Raw genomic sequence first — 25100 nt, 5'->3', positions numbered from 1 at the left:
CTGTGTGGTGGGTGCCTCGGTGGAGGTGTGTGGTGGGTGCATCGGTGGAGCTGTGTGGTGGGGCATCTGTGGAGCTCTGTGGTGGGTGCCTCGGCGGAGCTCTGTGGTGGGTTCATCGGTGGAGCTCCCTGGTGGGTGCATCGGTGGAACTCTGTGGTGGGTGCAACTGGGGAGCTGTGTGGTGGGTGCATCGGTGGAGCTGTGTCGGTGGAGCTGTGTGGTGGGTGCATCGGTGGAACTGGGTGGTGGGTGCATCGGTGGAGCTGTGTCGGTGGAGCTGTGTGGTGGCTACATCGGTGGAGCTGTGTGGTGGGTGCATTAGTGGAGCTGTGTGGTGGGTGCTTCGGTGGAGCTGTGTGGTGGGTGCCTTGGTGGAGCTGTGTGGTGGGTGCATCGGTGGAGCTGTGTGGGTGGTGCATCGGTGGAGCTGTGTAGGTGGAGCTGTGTGGTGGGTACATTGGTGGAGCTGTGTGGTGGGTGCATTGGTGGAGCTGTGTGGTGGGTGCATTGGTGGAGCTGGGTGGTGGGTGCATTGGTGGAGCTGTGTGGTGGATGCATTGGTGGAGCTGTGTGGTGGGTGCCTCAGTGGAGCTCTGTGGTGGGTGCATCGGTGAAGCTATGTGGTGGGTGCATCAGTGGAGCTTAGTGGGTGCATTGGTGGAGCTGTGTGGTGGGTGCATTGGTGGAGCTTAGTTGGAGCATTGGTGGAGCTGTGTGGTGGGTGCATCGGTGGAGCTGTGTGGTGGGTGCATCAGTGGAGCTGTGTCGGTGGAGCTGTGTGGTGGGTGCATTGGTGGAGCTGGGTGGTGGGTGCATCGGTGGAGCTGTGTAGGTGGGGCTGTGTGGTGGGTGCATCGGTGGAGCTGGGTGGTGGGTGCATCAGTGGAGCTGTGTGGTAGGTGCATCGGTTGAGCTGTGTGGTGGGTGCATCGGTGGAGCTTAGTGGGTGCATTGGTGGAGCTGTGTGGTGGGTGCATCAATGGAGCTTAGTTGGTGCATCGGTGGAGCTGTGTGGTGGGTGCATCGGTGGAGCTGTGTGGTGGGTGCATCGGTTGAGCTGTGTGGTAGGTGCCTCGGCGGAGCTGTGTGGTGGGTGCATTGGTGGAGCTGTGTGGTGGGTGCATCGGTAGAGCTGTGTAGTGGGTGCCTCGGCGGAGCTGTGTGGTGGGTGCATCGGTAAAACTGCGTGGTGGGTGCATCGGTGGAGCTGTGTGGTGGGTGCATCAGTGGAGCTGTGTGGTGGGTGCATCGGTGGAGCTGGGTGGTGGGTGCATCGGTGGAGCTGTGTAGCTGAAGCTGTGTGTTGGGTGCTTCGGTGGAGCTCTCTGGTGGGTGCATCTGTGGAGCTGTGTGGTGGGTGCCTCTGTGGAGCTGTGTGGTGGGTGCATCTGTTGAGCTGTGTGGTGGATTCCTCGGTGGACCTGTGTGGTGGGTGCATAGGTGGAGCTGTGTGGTAGGTGCCTCGGTGGAGCTGTGTGGTAGGTGCCTCGGTTGAACTGTGTGGTGGGTGCATCGGTGGAGTTGTGTGGTTGGGGCACACTCCACTGCACTGTGGTGGGTGCATCGGTGGAGCTCTCTGGTGGGTGCATCGGTGGAGCTCTGTGGTGGGTGCATCAGTGGAGCTGTGTGGTGGGTGCATCAGTGGAGCTGTGTGGTGGGTGCATCGTTGGAGCTCTCTGGTGGGTGCATCGGTGGAGCTCTGTGGTGGGTGCATCAGTGGAGCTGTGTGGTGGATGCATCAGTGGAGCTGTGTGGTGGGTGCATCGGTGGAGCTGTGTGGTGGGTGCATCGGTGGAGCTGGGTGCATCGGTGGAGCTGTGTCGGTGGAGCTGTGTGGTGGCTGCATTGGTGGAGCTGTGTGGTGGGTGCATCAGTGGAGCTGTGTGGTGGGTGCATCGGTGGAGCTGTGTGGTGGGTGCCTCGGTGGAGCTGTGTGGTGGGTGCATCCGTGGAGCTGTGTGGTGGGTGCATCGGTGGAGCTGTGCAGGTGGAGCTGTGTGGTGGGTGCCTCGGTGGAGCTGTGTGGTGGGTGCATCGGTGGAGCTGTGTGGTGGGTGCCTTGGTGGAGCTGTATGGTGGGTGCATCGGTGGAGCTGTGTGGTGGGTGCATTGGTGGAGCAGTGTAGGTGGAGCTGTGTGGTGGGTGCATCGGTGGAGCTGTGTGGTGGGTGCCTCGGTAGAGCTCTGTGGTGGGTGCATCGGTGAAGCTGTGTGGTGGGTGCATCTGTGGAGCTTAGTGGTTGCATCGGTGGAGCTGTGTGGTGGGTGCATTTGTGGAGATTAGTTGGAGCATCAGTGGAGCTGTGTGGTTGGTGCATCGGTGGAGCTGTGTGGTGGGTGCCTCGGCGGAGCTGTGTGGTGGGTGCATTGGCAGAGCTGTGTGGTGGGTGCATCAGTGGTGCTGTGTGGTGGGTGCATCGGTGGAGCTGTATGGTGGGTTGGCAGGCGCATTGGCAGAGGTCGAGCCCTAAAAAGGGGAAAAAAGATGGTCTCTGAGATTGTGAAAGGTCAGTCACAAGAGTAAATGCACCAGATTCTGTTACATAAGAAATCTTGCATTAGTAAAATGTGGCTGCACATTAAAAAAAAAATTAAATCACAAACCCTGGAGTTTAAGATAACATCTGGTTCAATATTTTAAAAACGGAGAAGGACCGCAATTGTGAACGGACACACCAGAGAGCACAAGTTTAAGCGGGAAAAAACCCAAGATTACAAAGCATTGTGATCACCGGTTGCGGCCACAGAGGAAATAAGTGAAAATTAAAAACGGCAGCTAAACAAGCAAGTTGCTATGAACCGTATTATCACTACAATAGCACAAAGTTGCAAGAAAAACAATCTACTTTGCAAGGTCGAGTCCTGTGAAAAGCATCTGCTGGGTGCCAGAACCGCCCCAATCAATAGACATACATTGCACACGTGTTAATAATACCAAGTCTAAACTACAAATAGGGGTAAAATTAACATAGCATTCTCTAATTCAGAATGCAGTACCAAGTCTCAAAACAATAAGAAAAAACCCCCGGATGTCAGATAAAGACAACCACCATGTTTTTTAAAAGTATTTCTTTAAAGAAGAATACCGGCAGGGAGCTTCCCAGTATAGTCCAACAGTTCAAAAGCAATCTACAATGGCAGAATAATACGAGAAGATCTGTACATGAAAAAACAAAAGAAAAGTACGGTCTCATGTACCATGATAGCATCTAATGTAAAGAGCTGACAATGACACCACTAAAAGCGAGACACACAGGGAGCAGCAGCCTTTGATGTGCCGGTCGGCTGTGGGCAGTGAATAATTAGAGGAGGAGAAATGCCAGAGCACACGCTGGGGATAGCTTGTGGGAGGGAGGCTGGTGGCTTTGATGCTGTGCACGCGCTTTTTCACGGGCACAGCATCAAATCGCCCATTTAGTTAAGCTCTGGATAAGCTGCAATATGTCTCGACATCTGCAATGCTTGCGCATTGGCAGAGGTCGAGCCCTAAAAAGGAGGTAAGCGCTGGGAGGTTTGTGGTTCAGAATGAGCCAACCACTAAAGGCATTTCGGATCTTGCGTGGGTACATTTTTGCATTTGGGGTTAAATTGTTGTTCATAATTTTCATTTCTTTCTTATATCAAGGGAAAGAGATGTTGTAGGTTTATAGCTCACGAGAACTCATAAACATTCCATGTGATGCATGTTACTCTGTGGTGGAGTCTGTTGCGGCAGTTGGATTAGCTGACTGGCCTCCTAGAGAACAACACAGAGATGCAGTCCCATTTAAGTCATTCTGCATCAACACTGTGGGTCCAAACGTTTAGGACAACACCTCTCTCTTCTGTGCTTGGTGTAAAAAAGTGACTACAGCTTATGCATACTGAGTAGTGGTTTGTTGTCAGTGGCTTATAAGGTTTGTTTGAATACCTAGCATCGAATGAGTTACTTTCCTTTTTGTGTGGGAATCCGGCAAATGTTCCTAAGAGCATCATTTCTGAAGATGTCAAAGGTAAGGGTGGTGATACAGAGATTATTGTCTTTATTATTGGACAGTGCTTACCGCATCTATATGAACTGAATCCAGGAAAATTAATAGGCCTATTTACGGAGGCTTTACATTAGGGGCGAAAAAGGTCTTGATATTTCTTTACTAGATTCTCCCACCATTGGATTTAGACCCCATACTGGCAGAGACTACAGCAAAAGCCATAGCAGAGGCATACTTTTTCTAATAAGTGCAGAAGCAGGTCAGCTGGGAAGACTTCAGCCACCTTTACATGACTCTGCTTTCAGTGCTCAGTACGACAGTGTATGAGAGCATATGCAGCCACTTCCAGAATGGAAGAGTTTATCCAAACACAAATGGGTGCTAGACATTGTACAGTATGCTTGTAAACTTAGATTTCGAAGTCCTGTGCCGTACTTTCCACTCACAGCATTGAAATGTTTTCTCTTTGATTGGTAGATGCAGAAAGACTATATTTTCATACTGAAAAGGGTTGCCAAATAGCTATCAGGCATTAAAGGGAACATAGAGATGAATAAACGTACACTAATTTGAAACAGGCAGATTGGATGTGCATAATTTACTTACGTGGTTAATACTTTTGTACACTAATCATACAGCAATACAGTAAATTTCTTTCCTTCAAGCTCAACAACAAGCTCCACTAAATCAGACTTCTGCTCCTCAGCTTAAAGTTGGCCCAAGTGCCAAATACCTGGGAACTGGGAGGATACACCAATGTAATCAGTTAGACTATGAAGGGGTGACAGTTGTGTGACTGAGGTGGTGGTTGCAAGGACTGCATCTGCCCAGCAAAATACGATATGGCTCACCCTACCTAAAGTTCTCTGTTATGTCTGTTTTTTTCTCCCTGGCGAGATTCACTACAGAGAAAGTGATGGTTGATGAGGCAGACCGATATTGTAGAACATTACTAAGGCTGTTTGTGATTGCGCTGCTGAAGTCAGACTCCAGACACTCCATTGCAGAGCAGAGCCTTGCTGCATATTTTTTTCCCCGGTGGATTGGGCTAAAATGGGCCCTTACACAAAATCTATTTTATAGTGCCAAAATATAATTGAGGTTGTCACTATTTAAAAAAGGCATAACACTACTTTCTACAGGCCTGTTTTCAGGAATTATAACTTGTAGCTATTGATATGTGTTCTTAGATCCCACACCACGGTGGAGAGGTCCTTATGTCTGTTGATACTTTGATGTTGAAGTAGAATCATAAGTTTCCTTCTACTAGTATACTTCTAACTTAAGACACTGGACTTTCAATGTTCTGTTCGATAGAAACCATCCCACAGCAAGCCGGAAAGCAGCGTGGACCTCAGAGGAGCCATCCTAGAGTGGGCCCGGGACATGTCAAGCAAGAAGAACGTTATCCATGTAGGTTTGTTGGAGTCCCAGAGCACCTTCGCTTTTAAGGACTGCTATTTCAATCTCTGCTCATTACTTATCATCTACTGTAGTGTTGCCTGTAGTGTCTTCTCTCATGTCCACATTCTCTTTTCTATTGCCTGTTTTTTCTTGTGTGCTGCTTTTCCCTTTGTTCTCAGTTGCTTCCTCTGGACTCCTGTTTCACTTTCTTTCGTAGTCTACAGGACAGGATTCCTGTACTTCATCTTGCCCTCTGGGTGTCTTCTGCCTTGCAGATTTTTGAATGCATACTGTTCCCCCATCTATTATAAAGTCCCCTTCTTGTTTCATGTCCTGTTACCAGCTGGTGTTTTTTGGGAAGTCACTTCTCAGTCCCTCATTCTACCATGCATGTTAATATTGTGTTTATCAACTCGATTTTCTACAGCTTTCCCCTATTCTTGTCCTGTCTCCTCTTTGTTCTTGTATTTAATGTTATTTATGTAAGTCCTCATGCCTCTTCCAGGGTTCCAAAACTATTTCTTCTTTTTTCTGTCTGTCTTCTCCATTGTGCTTTGGAATTCTTTAATTTACAACACAGTGATATTGATTCCTGATCAAAATATGCCAGAGAAGTTAGTGGAGGTGGTCTTGGCTGAAAGATAGTGACCTATTTATGGTGGTTGAATGATTCCCAAGGTGACCAAGGCCCACCTTTGCATACCATAAGCCAAGTGTACACCTCCCTCCAGGACGCTGGGATTCTCGGAGGGGGGGTCAAATTGTATTCTGCATGTTGGGGGTCTTTCAAGTCTGTCGTTTCAGCCAGAATGTCTCCTGAAGAGATTACAGAATTCTGGTCAGAGAAACAAACTTGAATTGTTTCATTGGAAGGCCCTTGGTACTAGAATAGTTTCAGAAGGGTCTTGAGGCCTCCTTATAAACAGGGAAGAATATGGAGTAAGTTGAACCCTGATTGCTTCTAGATCCCTGTAATTAGTGTTTGGAATAGAGAATGATGTATAGTCAAATGAGTTGGGGGCATATTTTAGCGAGTTATACTTACTTGAGATAACTCTATAACTGCTGGATTTCTATGGTTGTGTGTGTGTAAAATTTCAACCTAACTATAACGTCCCTGTAACCTTTGTTTTTTTAGGGAACGTCTAAGGTTTTTTAAATTCTATTTCCTAACTATAACGTCCCTGTTACCTTTTTCTTTTCACTGAATTTCTATTTTTTTTAATGTAAAGTAATATTTAATTACCATAAGTTAATCGTGGCCAAACCCCCCCCCCCCCCACCAACATGCAGTCAACCCCACACCGTGCAAACCCTTCGGCCGTGCGCTGTGGGAGAGACCCTACAGTCAACTCCCTACATACAGCCTACCCCACGCCATACACGGCCTTTGACCATGTGCAGTGTGGGGTTGGTCACAAGGCCGGGCCTTTGGCCAAATCCTGTGGCCAACCCCCTAAGAGCAGACAACCCGCTGCCCCCTCCCCGGGCTACTTTTGGCTCCGGCGATCTCATACCCTTTGGCCCAGTGCCATTTTTAAGGGGAGAGGGTCACAAGGCCCACCTCCCCAGGATTTTGGCCCCGGGGGCCCAATCTCAGTGATGGGGCAGGGAAACAGATAAAGTAAATTTACAGATTCTGTAAAATTTAGGCCCCTACATCTCAATCACCAAATACCGTTCGGTAACGGCCGAAATCGGCCGTTACCGACCGGTCTACAATAGCCTTGCACCTTATACTGGAGACGTCTATGGTGTTAGGGATTTCTCCTCCACAGCTTCTAGGGAACAACTAAATTTGTGGTTTTTCAAGCTTGAATATTAAAAGGTTAGATACCCTGTTTGTGTTACGCTTTGAATCTTTTATTTATTATGGCACAACATGTAGCTATTACAGCTCATCTGGGACAACATGGAATACCTAAGTCGGGAGCCCCAGAATATTTTTGAATTGAAACGGATGCTGCATTCCACTTTGAGGTTCTTTATTCTTCAGTCACATTTCCAGCTGTGGATGCTAACACTAATACATTTCATACATACGCTACTCCACCAGTACCTGCTGCATATAAACCCTATGCACTTACAGATATTCCTCTTACGGTGTGGAAACACCAGTCTTGGTTTAATGGCGCCCTTCCCCATGTTCCTGAATCATTTTGTAAAGGTCCTCTCAGTAATCAGGGGGCTACTTGGCCGAAATTAGCTGGGTATACACCATATCCTGATTTACCCAATGAACATTTTTTGCAAACCCAAGGTTTGTACAAAGTAGAAATAACCAAATTCCGCCTGCTCTCAGGTAAATTCATCTTGGTTAAAGAGATAATTGAATGGAAGTCCTTTGCAAATCCATTTCCATCATCCACAAGTCACTCCGTTCACTCCCCTGGTATCTAACCAAAGACATTTGGTCTTCTGGTCTACATGCAATTCAAGATCTTCTTCCCTGAACCTACTGGCTAACTACTTGCATAGGCACAGTATTTGGCAGATCACTCCATGTACATTGATGTACTCTATGGAATGCCCCCTTGCTTCTCAGCTGCACTTCACCTCACAGCCCCATCTCCTCTGCACTTCCGTCTTCCCCTCATCTCCTCAGTAGACCAATTCTAACTGTGCTTTTGAAAAGCAGTCATATACCCAGGCATCTTTGCCATTATTTGTTGTGGGAGGAGGTGCATATCATACTTTGCTTGCCCAGGCCGGCCCATTGTCATTCTACATATGAAATGAGCAGGCTTGCTATGTGAGCATGGTCATATTGACTCGGTGCACACCAACCCTTAGGCAGTAGCATCATTTTGGGTTGTGCACCAGCAGCAAACCAGCCCAATCAAGAAGCCCAGTTTATCCACAGTAATAAAAAAAATAATCTCTCTAAGTGTCCCGGCTATAGACCTGTCAGTTAGATACACATTTTCTGTCTTTTCGACTTGAATCTAGCCCCTACTTTTTGCTTTGTAGCACTAAAGTCTTGCAGGGTGGACTACTGTCCATTATCACTTTGCAGGACACTTTGCACACACAGAGATAATGTAAGACGCTTGTTGGGTATTGGGGGAATAGTAATCACAGAACACATTTTTTGTGGTTTCCTTCCATTACCACCTGATCTAAATCAGTCTCTTTTAAAAGACATAGCTAGGCTGGATTGATAAGTTGCTCATTGGTTGTCATTAAAGTGACATACAGTATTTGACTTCCAATACCTTTATCACTTCCTGGAGTAAGCTTTGACTGTTTGTTTTTGCCACCATTGAAGAGACAAGTTTCTTAAAGGAACAACTCTTAAATAATTTAGTCACTTCTGAAACAGCAATTGTAAACAATGGTATCCTCCAAAGGTTCTTCCAATTAATTACCTATTGCCCCTGACAGAAAGAAAAGGTATCACAACATACTTCAGCTTTTTTCCTTTCACAGAAAAATATTGTGGGACATTTGAGAAAGAGGTAACAAAGAGATGTCAGAAGATGTTTTGAGCCTGCTGAAAGTTTTTTGAGCAGAGAAACAACCACAGCTTGTTGTTTTTTTACATTGGTAGGAATTTATGAGGAGGCAATCAAGATATTGTTAAGGGAGTTCAGGGCAGGATCTATGATCTCTAGATTTCTGGTCAGGACATGAGCAGGAAACAGTTCCACTGGGAGTGAGATTTAATAGAAAGGTCAAGAGTGGTAATAGAGTACACAGAGAGCAGGTTGAAATTCCACAGATCACATTTCTCTGTGAAGGATGACACATTCATTTCAAAACTAACACATTTTTTTAAACATTTTATAACAGTCAAATAAAGAGATATACGGAATTGCAAACTTTGGCAGAAGGCGCAATGGACTTAACAGCACACACTGGTTCAACAACATTTGTAACTCTTCTCCAGCCTCTTACTTTTTTGCTGACTCTGACCACTTAATCCACCTCACCCCTGCATGCCATACTTTTCACCATGTCTCTTGCCCACCCTATTATCTACTCTTGCTGCTTTCGCCTCCTCTCATATCCACTTTACCTCTGCATTATCTCCTGTTCACTTATCTCTCCCCAAGCACCTCACTGTCACACTCAGATTCTGCCACTCTTACATCCATCTTTTCCCTCAGTGCTCTACTTCTTTTCTCTCATCATCCCACCCAACCTCTCGCCTTCTTTTGCCTTAACTTTTTGCTAACTTTGCCCTCCTTACAACAATCTCTCCCTTTTCCCAAGCCTCTTCTTGCTTGTTCTGTCCCTTTTACATCCACTTCTTCCCTCTGTATGCTGCACTTCATTGCTCTTCTCCCCCTAGCCTCTTACCTTATTTCAGCTGTTCTCTTCCTTAACATTCATCTCTCCCATTCCAGATTCACACTCTCTGAACGGTTCTTTACATTTTTGCATGGATTCTTGAATCTCTTAACATTACTCTCTTTTGACTGCTATTATGTGTGGGCAACTGAAAACTTGAGCAAGAGGCCTGGTTCTGCTCACCTTAAGATCCTCTCAGTACCCCAAGCCCAAAATGAGCCAAGTTTTCACAGAAAGCGACGTTGCCTAGTGGCTACAACTGCTCATCATGCATCAAGGGGAGCAAGGCTTCTGTTCGTTTCTTGGCTCAACATCTTCTGAATCCAGGCAAATTGCTGTGCTGGAAACAAAATGACTGTAGTTTGTGTCTGTCTTGAAGTGCTCTTATGTTCAAGGCCAGCGTTTGTGCTAGGTAAAACTGCCAAAAACACAATGCACTGCCTGCTCACCCAGACTCTAGTCTCATGCTTAAGGATTAAAAGATGAAGCGTTAAGCTTTATTGCCATAATGAGATAACCATGTAGTTCCAAATTGCACTGTGAGAAACTGAAAAATTGACTTTCCTGCTTGAAAATCATGTGATCCTAGGCAAATGCTTCATTTCACCAACCTCCATTTTATTAATTATCACTCATCAGAGCTCATTCAAATACTTGCAGTCAGGTGTGTGCTGTACAACTCCTCTTGTGTTTGATGTAATAGACTATAATCTTACTGCATCTTTACTTTACACTGCCACAAATAAGGAACACATGTACCCTGATATGCCTCTTAGCCAGGGCCACTGAAATTATTTTATATTGCCTTTGCTGTATTTTCCACATAATTATGGATTTGACGCATAAGCAATCTGCCGCATAATCTGCAGCTTGTAACAAAAACATTATTTTGTTTTGTAACTCAAATGGATCAAACGTTACTAAAAACTTAGCAACACTTGTTGCTGCACATAGGAAAGCCATTTGAAAAGGTTAACTGGATCATTTTTCTGTTGCTTATTGCTGTATTTGAGTGACAGACAACATCTTGAGGTAATACTATCACAGAATGTGCTGCATTATGCCACATAATTTGCCTTTTTTCCTGCTTAAGTTAGTAAACCCTGCCACCTACTTCGGTCCTTTCTTACCACATAATTCCAGTAGCCTTACTCCTAGTACACTAATATCATGATCATCATGGCAGGGACAGCAATGTTTCTCAGTTCATGTTTAAAAACTCTCACCTTTACTAAATACATCTCAATCCAGTGATATAATCCCATGAACTAAGGTAAAACACTTCTGTGTGTTAAAGAAATTTGCTATTTTTAATATTGATGACGCCTGTCTCCCATTTCTCGGTCCTAAGTGATGGGACATGATTCTTTCTTTTGTTGTGGCCCTGCAGGGCACCCTTCTTTACATTCACACAGGGGCAGGACTCACTTCACATCTTACAGCACTTCAAGTACCCATCTAATCACTGTTATACAGAGGCAGCGATTAGATTTCTGAAGCCCTTTCTGCCCATGGCTGTTAGGAAGGGTGTCCCTCCCTTGGGCCACGCACCTCTGCTTCTCCCTGGGCCTTGAAGCACTGAAGTTTTTTGAAAAGCAGAACGGGGTCCCTTAGATGTGAGCAGAAGTGGGGCCCTGGGCAGCTGATTCGGTTGCGGTCAAGTTCGTGCTGTATAAAACTGCAAAAAAAATAAAAAATAAACAAATTTTAAAAAGAGCCGGCCCTGCTCTTATCCACCAACATGTGGCAGGAGCCAAATCCTCTCTATAGTGTTACTGAAAGCTATTTTTTAGTTGGATCACATAAGGTCGGCAACAATTGCACAGTAAAGGCAGTCGTAAAAATTATCTGGCAGTTTGGACAACTTGAGTTGCAAGTTTTAGTGCTGGATCAATCAGTAATTTATTTTTCTTTATATATTCTGGCCAGGCTCCAAGATCCAAAGGCCACACAGGTTGGATGCTGCTGACCTGACTGTCTAACAGCAGAAACGTGAGGGATCATCAGACATTGAACATCCCTGACCATCAACATCGTTCTGCTTAGTCTGAAACCAATTTTCCAAGAGCATAAATGGTTGTTCAGCTGAATGACTTGTTATGGCTTACGGCAACCATCCCCACCAATATGACTGAAAATAGGAAGTCTAGGGATCGATCCATACTTTTTGCTTTGAGGAAGTAAGGAATACGATATGATTACTGGCACAATCACTAGTTGATGGTTAGCCATAAGTACGCACACAGAGCTTAAGTCACCCATATCTTGCTGTGACTTACTTTTATAGTGCTCTTGGCTTACTGTTGAATGGCATGAGTAAGACCAGAGTTCATCTGGAATTCAGGAGTAAGCCATGTGTACTACAAGAGTAAGTCACATCTACTCTTAGCAAAATCTTAAAGACCCTGTTCACAAACTGCATTTGTAGTACATAAAGTAGTACTACTTACTTACTACAAAATGGAATTCATAAATCTACGAGTGTAAAGCTCCACCTCTGCCTCTCCAGTCTTTTATATGGGGAGATTCTCACACATGTAAGGTCACTATGTAGAGGCCGATTATGATCTCGTTAGGAAGGCTTCCAGATGATTTTTTGTGTTAACCAGCTATTAATTTCTGTTTTCAGAGTTATTATTTGATACTGGATTTGAACCCCTTCCAACCCCTATTTCATTAAGGAGACATGCTTCTCTTCCGCCTCTGCTAACTCCCGTATTAGTTGTTGATTCCTAATCCTCTGCGAGGCCCTAGCCCTTGCAACAAAGCTGATGGTTTCCCCTCTTATACCGGCTTTAAAAGAATCCCACACAGTCCCCCTACTAGCACTATATCTAGTCAAAGAAGTCCTGTGACCAATTCTTAATATGTTCAATATAATCATTATTTACAAGTAGTTTCCTGTCAAGCATCCTTTTCCTCCGGGTTCTCCTAAAGTTTGCATTTTCCATCTCCAAGATTAGAGGGTTATGATCTGAGATCACCTTCGGGAGTTTCTTAATGCTTGCTACATTTAATACATCTCTTGTACAGAAAAAATAATCAATCCGAACATACTTCCTGTGCGGACAAGAATAATATGTATAGCCAGAGTTATTTGGATTATTCAATGCCCAGGCGTCCCCTAACCCATGGCTATTTTTGAGGGAGGCTAGTGCTCAATAAGCTCTGGGCTTACGACTCCTTGATTATGTTGTCCTTGTCTTAGGTCAAGTGAAATATTAAAATCACTTCATAAAAATAATGGGCTAGGCCATGTTGCAAGCTCCAACTCCAAATCTTCGAATATCTGAGGATCATTCTGGTTTGACCCATACATTGAACATAAGGTGAATCCTGCCTCTAATTCTACTATAACCCACCTCCCCAATGTATCCGCTGCCTTTCGTTCGGCCAGTCCCAAATTGATCTTAGCTAGTATAGCCACTCCCCGCGTATTTGAGGTTTGGAAGGTGCATGCCAGTAAATTATATCCTCTAATACCCAACAGCTCCTTTTCCCCCCAAGGAATATGGGTATCTTGTAAGCATACTACATCAATATTGTTTGTCTCACTAATTGCGATAAACTCATCCTTTTCACCCTATCATTCAGACCTGGTATTCTAAAAGCATATATTTATCCTCCCCATCTGAGTTCAGTTTTTGGAACTTCACATAATCCCCTGCCTCTCTTTCTTTCCTCTGCCATCTTTAATAAAATGACCTGCATGCTTTCTCCTATTGTTAATAGTGTACAATTTATCTCCTCAATTCTGGATATGTTTTTCTCCCCAAGTTCCCCCACCCCCAACCACCCTCCCTCTCCACCACCCCTTCCCTCCTCCCCCCTACCCATCCCCTCGCCCAGCACCCCCCCATGAGAGGCACTCAGACCTAAGTCTGTGCATAATGGATGCGTAGTGCATCCCCGAGAGCCCTAAATTAACCCTTACATTTTTTAAACAAGTGCTATGTTCCTATCCAAACACCATGACTCCCAAAACCTCCCTCCAAATCACCCCTTCTTAAACACACCAATTATATTCCTTAAGCAATTCCAATGTTTACCCATAGTTAATATTCCTTCAACTGATCCGATTTGACTATAAATCTGTATCCTAACCCTTCAAGCTATCCAGGTATTCTTTTGCTTTAATTTCTGAAAGAAAAAATCGTGTCTCCCCCCCCATCTTAAAATTGCTTTATCAATTGCCGCAACCTCCACTGCCTTTCGACGGTGGAGTGGCAAAAATCTGGTCGAACAAAATAGGAGACCTCATTCCAGGTTCTTTTTGCCTCTGGCCGAGCCTTTTCAAAAATAGCTTGGTTAAACAAAAAATTGCCAAAGTAGACCAAAATGGCTTTTGGCAATACTCCTGCCTTCAAAGGCTCCTTCTGCATAACAGGAACACAGTGAACACCTTGCACCTCTATCCCAATTCCCGCCTGTAAGTTCTGGGAGTGTATCTCTAAATAGTTCACAACAAATGAGCGGACTTCCGCCCCTTCAACCTCCTCAGGAACCCCAAGCACCCTCAAATTATTCATCCTCTGGTGGTCCTTCTGCTCTTCTAGCTTCCATTGCACTTCTACTAATTAAGCCTTGTGAGATTATATAAGTGTGTGGTTCGCAGTAAGGTCCGTTTCAGTTGCCACAACCCTTGATTCCAAGTCAGTCAGTCTTTCCCCAAATACACTACAGGTTTTAGTCAGTTGACGAATCATTCCCTGCACTTTTCGCATCACGTCTTGGCCCTTGCATCCATCCTGTTTCGTCTCATCACTAGGCAACAAAATGGCTTGAAATATTGCTTCAAGCGTCGGGGTGAGTCCCCCCTAGTCCGAAACTTGTTGTCCACTAGACAGTTGGCCCGCAAGTTGATATGTAGAGGTGTAGTTCCAAGTGAGGTCCTTAGTTTACGACTTTCTTTTTTTCTTTTTCAGGACAGTTTTTTCTTTGCCACCATCAGCCTCATCCAAGTCACTACTGGTCAGGTATCCCCAATATTATGTTTTACTATTGGGCTGCCCTTCTTCATCAGATGATCTCCTTGTTCACACCAAATGGAATTAGAAATAATGAACTAGAGGAGGATCCTAAAGTGCCTACAATATTCGAACTTGCTTTGGGGAAGGAGGCATGGGGCCTGTTATTGAGACAAATGGAGCAGAGTTATTAAAAAAAGTTTGTTTTAAAGTAATATCTAGTGCATGGAGAATCTGGAAGCAAGTTTCAAAATTTATGACGATTCCTAAAATCTGCAGATATACTCCCCTTTGGCGTTCTTCGCTAGTTCCTCATCAGGTCTATGATGATATGGGCAAAAGATGGGAAGAGCTGGGGGTAGGCACAATTGGTGATCTATATGAGGGGGCACAAGGTTTGCAATTTTCACAGCTTCAACTTGATTTTGGAATCCCACCAAATCATTATTTAAGATGTGTACAGATTAGGAGTATTTTAACTATATGTAGGTCTACGATGAATCTAAAAAGGATACCTCCGCTAGAAGCTATCACTAGGAGATCAAACAAAATCAGGAATACCTACAGCTTACTACTTGAAAAACTCCCAGATGATATGGAAAAACATGAGACATCCTGGGTATTGAAACTGGACAATCCTGAAGTGGATATATACATGAGTTTATCCCTATCAGCAAAGATATGTATATCCCCAATTTTTTTTTTAATTTTTTTTATATTTTTTGAAAACCTTTATTGCGCATGTAATAGAAAAACAAATACGGGCCTACAACCTCTCGGCCGGCCACAATACTGTTGAGCGCAGGTGCTAGCAATACGGTCCCCCAACGGCATCAGGTGATACAGCCACAAGTGATAACAGTTACACTGGAAAAATCATGTCGCCAGGGAGAAGGAGCAGTAAAGGTTAAATTTTAAAGTTTTTCCGGTTAAATAAAAAACAATGAAGGATAGGTGCAAAGGAGATCCGAGTCCGTACAGTAATTCCCCACATGAGTAGGCAGCTGGAATAATAGCAGCAATTGCGTGAAGCATCCCAGTGGAATGGCAGTACAGTAAAGGAACAACTTGGACAACAGGAACCATGCTCGTACCACTCCCAGCGCCACCCACTCCCATCCATCCCCTATCACAGACCCAGAAAGGAAAATAGTACAATAAAGCGCAGAAAAGTGAGAAAAAAGGCCCATAGAAACTAAATAAGGAAAGTGACATCTACCCCCCCACCCTACACCAATGCGGAGGCTACGGCCTACCCCCCCCGACAATGTGCCTGTCGCCCATTAAAGAACCCGAAATGTAGTTCAAGTAAAGGAAGAGAAGAAAGGAAAGGAGAAGAAAAATAATAAAAATATAACTCTGAAATATAGAGAGTGAGAATAGGCCATCCTAATCTGCAACTCTCAAAAACTACAAGTGAAGTGGGAGGAGGAGCCAATCCAAGCGTTCCCAGCCCCCCAGTCAAAGACACTATCTCCTCACAATTTGCGACGACTGAGGAACAAATATTAGTACGAAAGCAGTTGGGGAAAGACATTATATCGTGTATGACTGAAACAAGTATGTAACATTTCCAACCCCGGTCCAACCAGTCAAGCAACCGACAACATAAGAAGAACCCATCACTGACCCGACCTCGGACAGACCCCAAAATAAGGCGCATGAAGAAGGCCCGCCCCCACCAAGACAAAGAACCAAAAGACAATCACCCCGCCAGGAAGGGATACAAAAGGAAAACACAATATTACAGTCGCAACTCGAAATAGAAAAAAGAGCAGTACACATTATAGCAGTTGCAATCCTGAAATGGGGAGGCAGTGCATGTAGAACGCGACCATTATATCAAGCAGTGTGCCAGTCCGGGTTTCAGCCAGCCAGTCAATCAGAACCAGTGAGAGAAAGAGCATCAACCTTGTCCTGAACGTCGAAACCCAAGCAGTCTTGGCCACCGCTGTGAGCGCACTTCATGCAGGACAAAGGAGTAAAATGGCCGCCCTCGGCATGGAAGAAACGGAGGAAGAAGAAGGGAGTGTCCCCAATCGGCGGCCAGAGAAGCGTCCAAGGTGACGGGCTCTACTTTTTCCGCAGGGCGGCACACACTCCGATAGTGAAGAAAAGACGATGGCAGCATTCCCGCAGGCAAAGTCTCAATAATCAGAGTGGAGGGAAACTTTGTAGCTGCAGCCTCGTCAGTAAGGAAACACTCGACACTGTAACCAGGGACATGGCCGTCCTCCGTGTACACATGTTGCAACATTGTATCCTTCTCGGGAGCAGTGAGAGGCAGCAAAGGGTCCGCCAGCCGTGATTGCCCCATGTCATGAGCAGCGCTTTCGATCTTCCGTGCCAGCTCTCGAGCATTTCTTCGCCATGTCGCCCGTAGGTCTACAATTGCCACCAGGATGTCACTATTAGTCAGGACACTCCGCGGTATTGGCCGGTCAGCTCTGTTCAACGACGCCCTCCGTGTAGCCACAAGCCCCAGGACAGGCAGGGCAGCAAGTACTGGAGACAGGGGATCGGCCCCTCTGTCGTTCCGGTAGGCAGGCACCATTATCACCCCTACAAGCAGCCTACAATGGAGGGAGGGGGGGGGCCGACTCCGTTACCTGATGAAGCAGGAGTTAAAACCACCAGAGGCAGCGCGGCTCACAGTCCGGGGGCTGCGCGAGTGAAAGCCCCCTCAACGGCTGTTGGAGCAAGCGTCCCACGGCGGAGAAAGCGCCTTAAGATGGAGTCCGCTCAGACGGCCCGTCTCAGAACAAAGAAAAGCGTCGCCTGCATAGTCCCAGTCCCACAATTAGACCCTCCGTCGTGAAATGGGGTCTCGTCCCAGTAGAGAATGCAAATCCGCTCGTCCCATCCGTCGGTCGCGCTCCGCTCAGGATCGGCCCTACCACAGCCCTGCCACAGCTCGTTCCACCTCCCAAGTCCAGGGGCAGCGTCGGAGGTCGGCTAACTCCACAAGTCCACCATCAAATCAGCCGAAAGAGACCTCAGAAGAACGCAGACTTCCCCAGCGCGTTCGTGACTCAGTTTAAACTAATGCGATCGAGGATAATTATCAGGATTTTAAGGCGAAGACCAGACGGGTCGCGGAGCCGGGGACTCACACGTCCGTCCCGTCCGCCATCTTGGCTCCTCCCCCATATCCACAAATTTAAAGGAACAACTTTATAAAACTATTTCTAACCTATATTTTACACCCTCTAAGTTATTTTTGTGGGGAAGAAGGCAGGATGATAAATGTCCTAGATGCGGGGTAGGTCCAGCAACCCTGATACATATGTTTTGTGACTGTGCCAAATTAGGTGTACTAAAAGAGGGGTTGCTTGATTTTTGGGAGACACTGTTTGGTTTCAGATTTAAACTGACTCCTGCACTGCTGTTCTTAGGATCTGATAGTTCTCTGGCCCTCAACACTGCACAGGGGTACTGTTTATTTCTGGGGACAGCAGTATTCAGAATACTGCTAGCTGCCAGGTGGAAAGATGCAGAACTTTCACCTTTTCAGATGTGGCTTGCCAGACTGCTCAGTATTTATAATCAAGAGAAGGCTCCATATGCCTGTAGGGGCAGACAGGATAGAATCTGGGATAGGAAAATGTGGGCACTCATTTCTGAATGGAACAAAGAAATGAGGGAGCAGTAGCAAGAAGATGTGTCCCCAAGGGGTGTAATAACGTGAGGCTGATTGAGCAAGCATGAAGAGTACTGTACATGATTTTACACCCTGGTGTTAAGTGTTGGAATTCCATATAATATGTTCTTGTAACTTCAATCCAATAGGTATTATATGGCATGCACTTTATGAACTGTATGCATCTTAGATTTAATCTTTAAGTTATATAGTTTGATTAAAACCGATAAGGCACTAAAGGGTGACCCCTTTTTGGGCCCCTTTTTTTTATCCGCTATGTACAACTTTTACGAATTGTTTAAATTAATTTTATTCCCGGTTAATGTATATACCTATTAAATGACCTGTGTAATATGTATCATGATTAATTTATAGCTAATTTTTGTGTAATATGATGTTTCTGGATATGAAAAAAATAAAAAATAAAGAAAGGCTTTTAGACGGGTTCCGGAATGAGCAAATCCGATTCGGAGCTCATGTTTCTGACCGAATCTTCCCCCGTTCTGAGCGACCAAGTACGATGCGAGATCTCGTCCACGTCGACCGAATTGTTTCCGAACCTGATCCTGTCAGTCTGACTTGTTCGCAGCCCAATCGTGCCGGCTTTTGAACGAGCGAGTACGATGCACGATTCGGACAGCCATATCAATTTGGTATCAGTGGATGAAATGGCTGTGGGAATCAGACTTCGGGGGGCCATAGCAGGCGCCCCTTCACCCAAAGTCATCTGAATCGGTCCTGTGGGGGTACCCATGGGTCCCCCCTTTCCATGCATGCACAGTGTGGTGGGCACCATGTGGTGCCCACCACAGGGTGTACACTTTTCCCTACCAACCCCTTTTTGCTATGGGAACCTGTGTATTTGTTCAGTATACAGGCTCCCATAGAGGTCAATGGGAGTCTGAGCGAACCGAGTCCATCACCATACGGGTGCATCGGTATCGGTTGCTCGGCCTCGCGGAGCACGATTTGTTAGGAAAGCCCTCCGGATCCGAGTCATACAGAGGGCTTTCCTAGGGAGATCATAATTGGCCCCTAAGTAGTAATTGTGACAGGAACTGGGGGAATGCCTGGAAAAAGGACAATACTTACTGCTTAATGGGAGAGGTTTAGGGTGTAGTAAGGATGAGTTTAGGGCAGGTTAGAGAGGGGTTTAGTGAGTCACATGAACCCTATCAAAAAAGAGTAAGCTCATTGTTATTTACAAACTGCACTTCTAAAGTTCCTACAGCCAAAAATGACAGAAAATAATAGTAAATGTACTCCAGCTCAGAGCTGGATAAGACCAGCACCACACAGGTCCAGCCACTGGTACTGCAACACCCTCCCATAGAAAATAAAGGCTGTAGGTGCTTAATTTAATTAGTTAAACATATAAATATATTTACTTTAAACCAAATTATCTAATAGCAAATTAAAGTGTATTTTATGATAAAATATTGTAATTGGGGGGGCGTGGCCAAGATGGTAGTGAGGTAGGAAGCGATCTCCGGAGCTCCGTCACACCGCCCGCCGACATCAGCTTTGTATAGCTACAGGAGGGGTCCAGTCAGCTAAATGCCCCTCAAGAAGATCGCCCTGCAGAATTGCCATCTCCGGTGCCGGTGTTGAGCGACTGCGGACACTGTGCAACGGAGGTGGGCCCGGGGACGGCGGCCTAGCACTCGCGGCCCAAGCAGCAGCGGGGACCTGGAATTAGGGGCGGCCCGCACTGGGGCTCATCAAGGCTGGCTTCTGGAGCAGAGGCCCCTGCTGGGCGACTCAGAAGACCTGGGGGGAAGCCTCCAATAGAGCCCTGTCTGGGGCGTTCGGAGCTGGGAGGTGTAAGTGTGAGCCGCCCATCGGAGGAGTGACGCCGGAGGCCCGCCTGGAGTCCCGAAGCCGGCAACTGTCTACACCGCGGCCGGCGGTGCAGAAGTGAGAGGCCTTACTGTGCGCTGACCGCAGCGGTGCAGAGACGCCACTGGTGCCCGAGGCGGTCATTGCGACTGGCCTCCACAGCTTGAAGCGGAGGAGTACATCGGTAGAGCTGACTGCGGGGCTGGCGTGGCTGCCTGCGGTGGTGCTGGGGGCCTGGAGAGCCCGCGCGCCTCGGCCGCCAACGAGGGGCAGTCTCATCGCACTGCATAGCTGGAGGTGGGTTGCAAAGGCCATTGAAGAGGGAGCGGCGGCACCATCGAGTGGGAAAGCCTTGCACACCGCTAGCGCCAGGGATACCTGAAGCGCGAGCGGCGGCGGGAGACCAAGCCTCAGTTTCCAGAAGAGGGAAGCGGCGGCCTGAAGGCTCGCATGAGGTGGGGGTGAAGGCCGATTCGGAGGTGTTGAAAGTCTGACAGTGGAAGCTGAAGACTGGGTGAGTGGCTGGTGTCCCAAATTGCGAGCCCCGAGGAGATTGCTCAGGGCAACAGCGCTTCTTATTCAGGATGATTGCGCACCGACGCAGCCAGCCCTGTGTGCAGCCCAGACCAGACACGATTATATGGTCACAGTGCTTTGCCTGCACCGCATGCCCTAGCCCGATCCTAGATGAGGACCCGGTACTGAACAAACACACAGAGGAGGGGCAGTGAAGATATTTCTGGGCTGGAGATGAGAAGGGATGCGAAATGAACCACCGGACATTCCGAGGAGGGCCCCCGCAGATCACTGGGATACTCTTTGCTGTTGCTGAGCTGCATCCTGTGGCACCCGCCCCGTAAATGGAGGCGCCTCCTGGCGCCAACTGCAAGCAGGATTCTGGACCTGGGGACGCAGTGAGTCTCTCCCTGGTGGCGATAGGGGTCTAGCCGGACCTGGAGACAGTGAAACTTTATGACCAGATCCAGCATTGCTCGTGGGACCGACGGACTACTTCTCTGTAGCCCCCAAGGCACCCAACAGGGCGCGCCTAGAGGAGACCAGCGTGCGACGCCACCGCTTGGCGCAAGGAGCCCGGGGCTCCTTCAGTAGACCCTGGAGTGGGACCTAGAGAACACCTGCATTGGCCTGGACGCTCTGCGTTGCCTGTGGGCCCCTCGCAAGCTGTTGGTGGGAGTGGGTCCCGCATCTCGAGCATCGGTGGGGTGCTTGAGGTGATTAGAAGCCGTGAGACTGTGCGGCTCCCCTTGGAATAGGGATGGGATCCGTAAATTAGGGACTGCTCTCGCACGGTGAGGTGAGCGCTGATACTCCCCTAGTATTGATGTCATACGGAAGGCCCCACGACTATGTCCTCGGCCAGGATGAGGAAACAGAAGTCGTTAAAACAACTTTTTGAGAAAGCCTCTCCTGCCTCTACCCTCCCGGCCGCTTCATCCCAGATGGCGACTCCCCAGGTCCTGCCAGAGGCCGGAGATGAACTTATCACTAAAACGTTTCTTGAGTCACTCTTTAACACCCTTTGGTCCGACATACAATCTGTAAAAACGGAGCTGACCGCCGAGATGCGGGAAATCCGCAGAGACGTGGACAGTGTGGGGGAGCGAGTGGCGACCCTGGAGAGCAGAAGCAATAACGTGTCGACAGAGGTAACCATGCTTCAACGAGAGATTCTCCGATTACAAGATCAACACCTTGATATGCAAACACATCTGGAGGATCTGGAAAATAGGTCACAACGGCATAACATTAGGATACGGGGGGTGAAGCCATCAGATGACACTAAGGACCTCTTTTCTTTCACTGAAGGTCTCTTCCACCACATTCTGGGAGCCCCGGCAGACACCACTATAGTCCAAGATAGGGCGCAGATTCGGCCGCCTTGAGCCCTCAACCCCCACCTACTGACATCCTTGTCTGTCAGCAAGACTTTAAAACCAAAGAAGCCATACTTGCTAAAGCTAGATCTCTCTATCCCATCTTCTATCAGGGGCCCTCTCCAGTGTTGTTCCAGGACCTGGCCCTGCTCACGCTGCAGCCCCGAAGGCAGTTCCGCCCTGTGACAGAACATCTTAGGCAACAGAGCATCACATACTCCTGGGGGCACCCATTCTGCCTCATTTTCCGCTTCAATGGCAGACTTCACCAGATGCGCTCACTCGAAGACGCTTGCCAGTTGCTGGGTCTAGCGGTGCCCCCTGAGGAGGATGAACGACAGGGCAACGAATCGGAACCGGAGGCATCACCCACCGGGTGGCAGCCACCCAGACAATGAAGACGATTTCGAAACCCGAACAAACAGGACATAGCAAAGGGCCAACAGGAGGCTCTCTCCTCTGCAGCTGATGCACTGGCCGGGCCGAGCACCGAGGTGGAGTGAACCCATGCCACTTGTTCGTCCAGGTTGATGGCTTCCTGATCTATGGTGGGTGGCGGGCGGTACCAGACCGCCACCCTGGTCCACACCATGAGCCCCGCTACGATGACTTCCCAGCTACTCCGGGAGTGCAGACACTGTCTCCAGAACTCTGTTTTCCTACATAGACTGGGTTTGTGGTTCTTAGTTGCAATTTTTGATTTGTTCATAGGTTTTTTGAGGGGTTTTGTTGGATTTTGGTCCACTTGTCTGCCTCCCCCAGCTATCCTTCTGCTATGCCTTTCCTCGCACTCTGGTAAGAGAGCCCCCTATCTCCCACCGCACATTGACACTTGCTACATGTACATCATTATAGTCCCTTTGTGTCTCACCGATGCCGTCTGACTCCCTCAAGGTTTTTACTCTTAATGTGAGAGGTTTGAACAACCCAATTAAGCGCAGAGCAGTGCTAAATTATTTGGAACAGTCCAAGGTGCACATCTGCCTCCTTCAGGAAACTCACCTTCTTTTTAAAGACCATCATAGGCTATGGTCCAAGTACTTCCCCACGCAGCTATTTTCCTCCAGCACCTCCAAATCTGCAGGAGTAGCCATACTGGTTTCCCGTTCCTTCCCCGGTAAGGTAGTGCAGAAAGGAGCAGAGATGAAGGGCCGCCTACTCACATACCAGTTCTCAGTTGGAGGGATGACACTTGTTGGGTCAATATATGCGCCCAATGAAGGGCAGGTTAAGTTTCTCCTCACTGCCCTGAGCGAGGCAGCCACAGCTTCAGACCAACACTTGTTGCTGGGGGGAGACTTAAACAAAGTATTTGATAATGTCCTAGACCGCTCATGCCAACGGAGGACGCAAGTAGGCGTACTTACACAAGCAGGACAGGTGCACCTTGATGAATTGGGGCTCTCTGACCTATGGCGGCATTTCCATCCACGCACCCAACTGCTTCCTTATCAGATCGTTCCCCAGTCCGGGCTACCTTCTTGCTACCGCGCTCCTCCTGACCTATGAGACAGTGGCGGCTGCGTGACACCCTCTTGCATCAACCCAAAGTGATTGAGCAAATTCAAGGGGCTATCACTAACTTTCTCACCCTTAATGCTAATTCGGATACCTCCCTGGCAGTCCAATGGACAGCACTAAAGGCAGTTCTACGGGGGGAATTCATAGCCATATCCTCCACTCAAAACCGGGAGAGGAGTAGTAAAAGGGCAGAACTTACACAGAGGGTCTCGTAACTCGAGCAATTACACCAGAGAACAGGGGACTTGTGCGCTTGGTGGCAGATTTGCGTTGAGAGGAAAGAGCTTGCGGCCCTAGACCAAGACAGAGTTGAATATGCAGCTCTCTGGCTCCGTCATTCCTATGACACTGGGGGGGGATAGATGTGGCCGTCTCCTTGCCAATTCGCTGCGAGAGAAGCGACATCGCCAGGGAGTGCAGAATATGCGCACGCCTAGTGGAGAAACAATTTTGGAGGACACGGCCATAGCCGAGGTGTTCCGCGATTACGCGGATCTTTACACGGGGGATCCACTTGATGCTCAACAAAGTGCTGAGTATATAGCCACGGCTCACATGCCTTCTCTATCCCAGTCACAGGCTGCCTATCTAGACAGAGCCATACAGACAGAGGAAGTTATTTCAGCTATTTTCCGTCTCAAGCTAGGCAAGCCACCCGGCCCAGACGGCTATACGGACGCCTTTTACAAATCATTCTGCACTCAGCTGGCACCCATCCTGATGAGTCTCTTCAACACCTTCGAGCACACCAGCACTATTCCAGGTGAGATGCTGGAGGCAGCAATAGTTTTTATCCCGAAGCCAGGGAAGGACAAGACAGCTGGCAATGCATATAGGCCCATATCGCTCTTAAATGTAGATATTAAATTGTACACCAGTATCCTGGCGGCCCGCCTGGCGCCCTACATGGTCCAACTTGTTAAGCCTGACCAAGCTGGATTCATCCCCCAGAGGCAGACCAGCAACAGCACTAAACGCATTCTGCATCTGATAGAAAAAGATCCCGTACCCAGGGCGAGTATATGCTTCTGGCCAGTGATGCAGAGAAGGCCTTCGATAGGGTGCACTGGCCCTATTTGGAATTGGTTCTACTGGCTGCTGGTTTCGGAGAGAAATTTAGAACTCGTATTTTAAACTGCTATCACTCCCCTATGGCGACAGTCCGCGTCAATGGCTACACGTCTTCTCGCTTCCCTATCAGCAGGGGCACGCAGCAGGGGTGCCCCCTGTCACCTCTCCTGTTTGCGCTTTACATGGAGCCTCTTGCGCTTCGGATTCGAAAGCATCCCCTCATCTCCGGGATCAAATTTGGGGGAGACACTCATACTATCAGCCTCTACGCGGACGATATCCTGCTCTCCCTCTCAGAACCGGCCACAACCCTGCGCGGCCTCTTTATTGAGCTAGATGCATTCGCGAGAGGTTCAGGGTTTAAAATCAATATGGATAAATCCATGGCTCTTGATCTCTCTTTATCCTCACACACCCTCGCCTTTCTACTGGAGGAACACTCTGCGCAATGGGCATCTGCGGCAATACCCTACCTAGGTTTTCCATTAGCACCCACCCT

General features: G+C 47.7%; 1 protein-coding gene across 1 annotated transcript in view; it reads left to right on the top strand.

Annotated features, from left to right (window-relative positions):
* Positions 1 to 25100, top strand: part of ARHGAP9 (Rho GTPase activating protein 9) — a 580228-nt gene that overhangs the window by 231996 nt on the left and 323132 nt on the right. Inside the window, exon 9 of the mRNA XM_086966621.1 lies at positions 5289 to 5384. Coding sequence (XP_086822747.1) covers positions 5289 to 5384 — 96 coding nt within the window. The remainder of the gene's footprint in view (positions 1 to 5288; positions 5385 to 25100) is intronic.

Source organism: Lissotriton vulgaris, chromosome 1_1, assembly GCF_964263255.1.
Source record: "Lissotriton vulgaris chromosome 1_1, aLisVul1.2, whole genome shotgun sequence".
NCBI classification, from domain to species: Eukaryota; Metazoa; Chordata; class Amphibia; order Caudata; family Salamandridae; genus Lissotriton; species Lissotriton vulgaris.
Note: the sequence above shows the minus strand (reverse complement) of the source record. Positions and strands in the feature narration are given on the sequence as shown.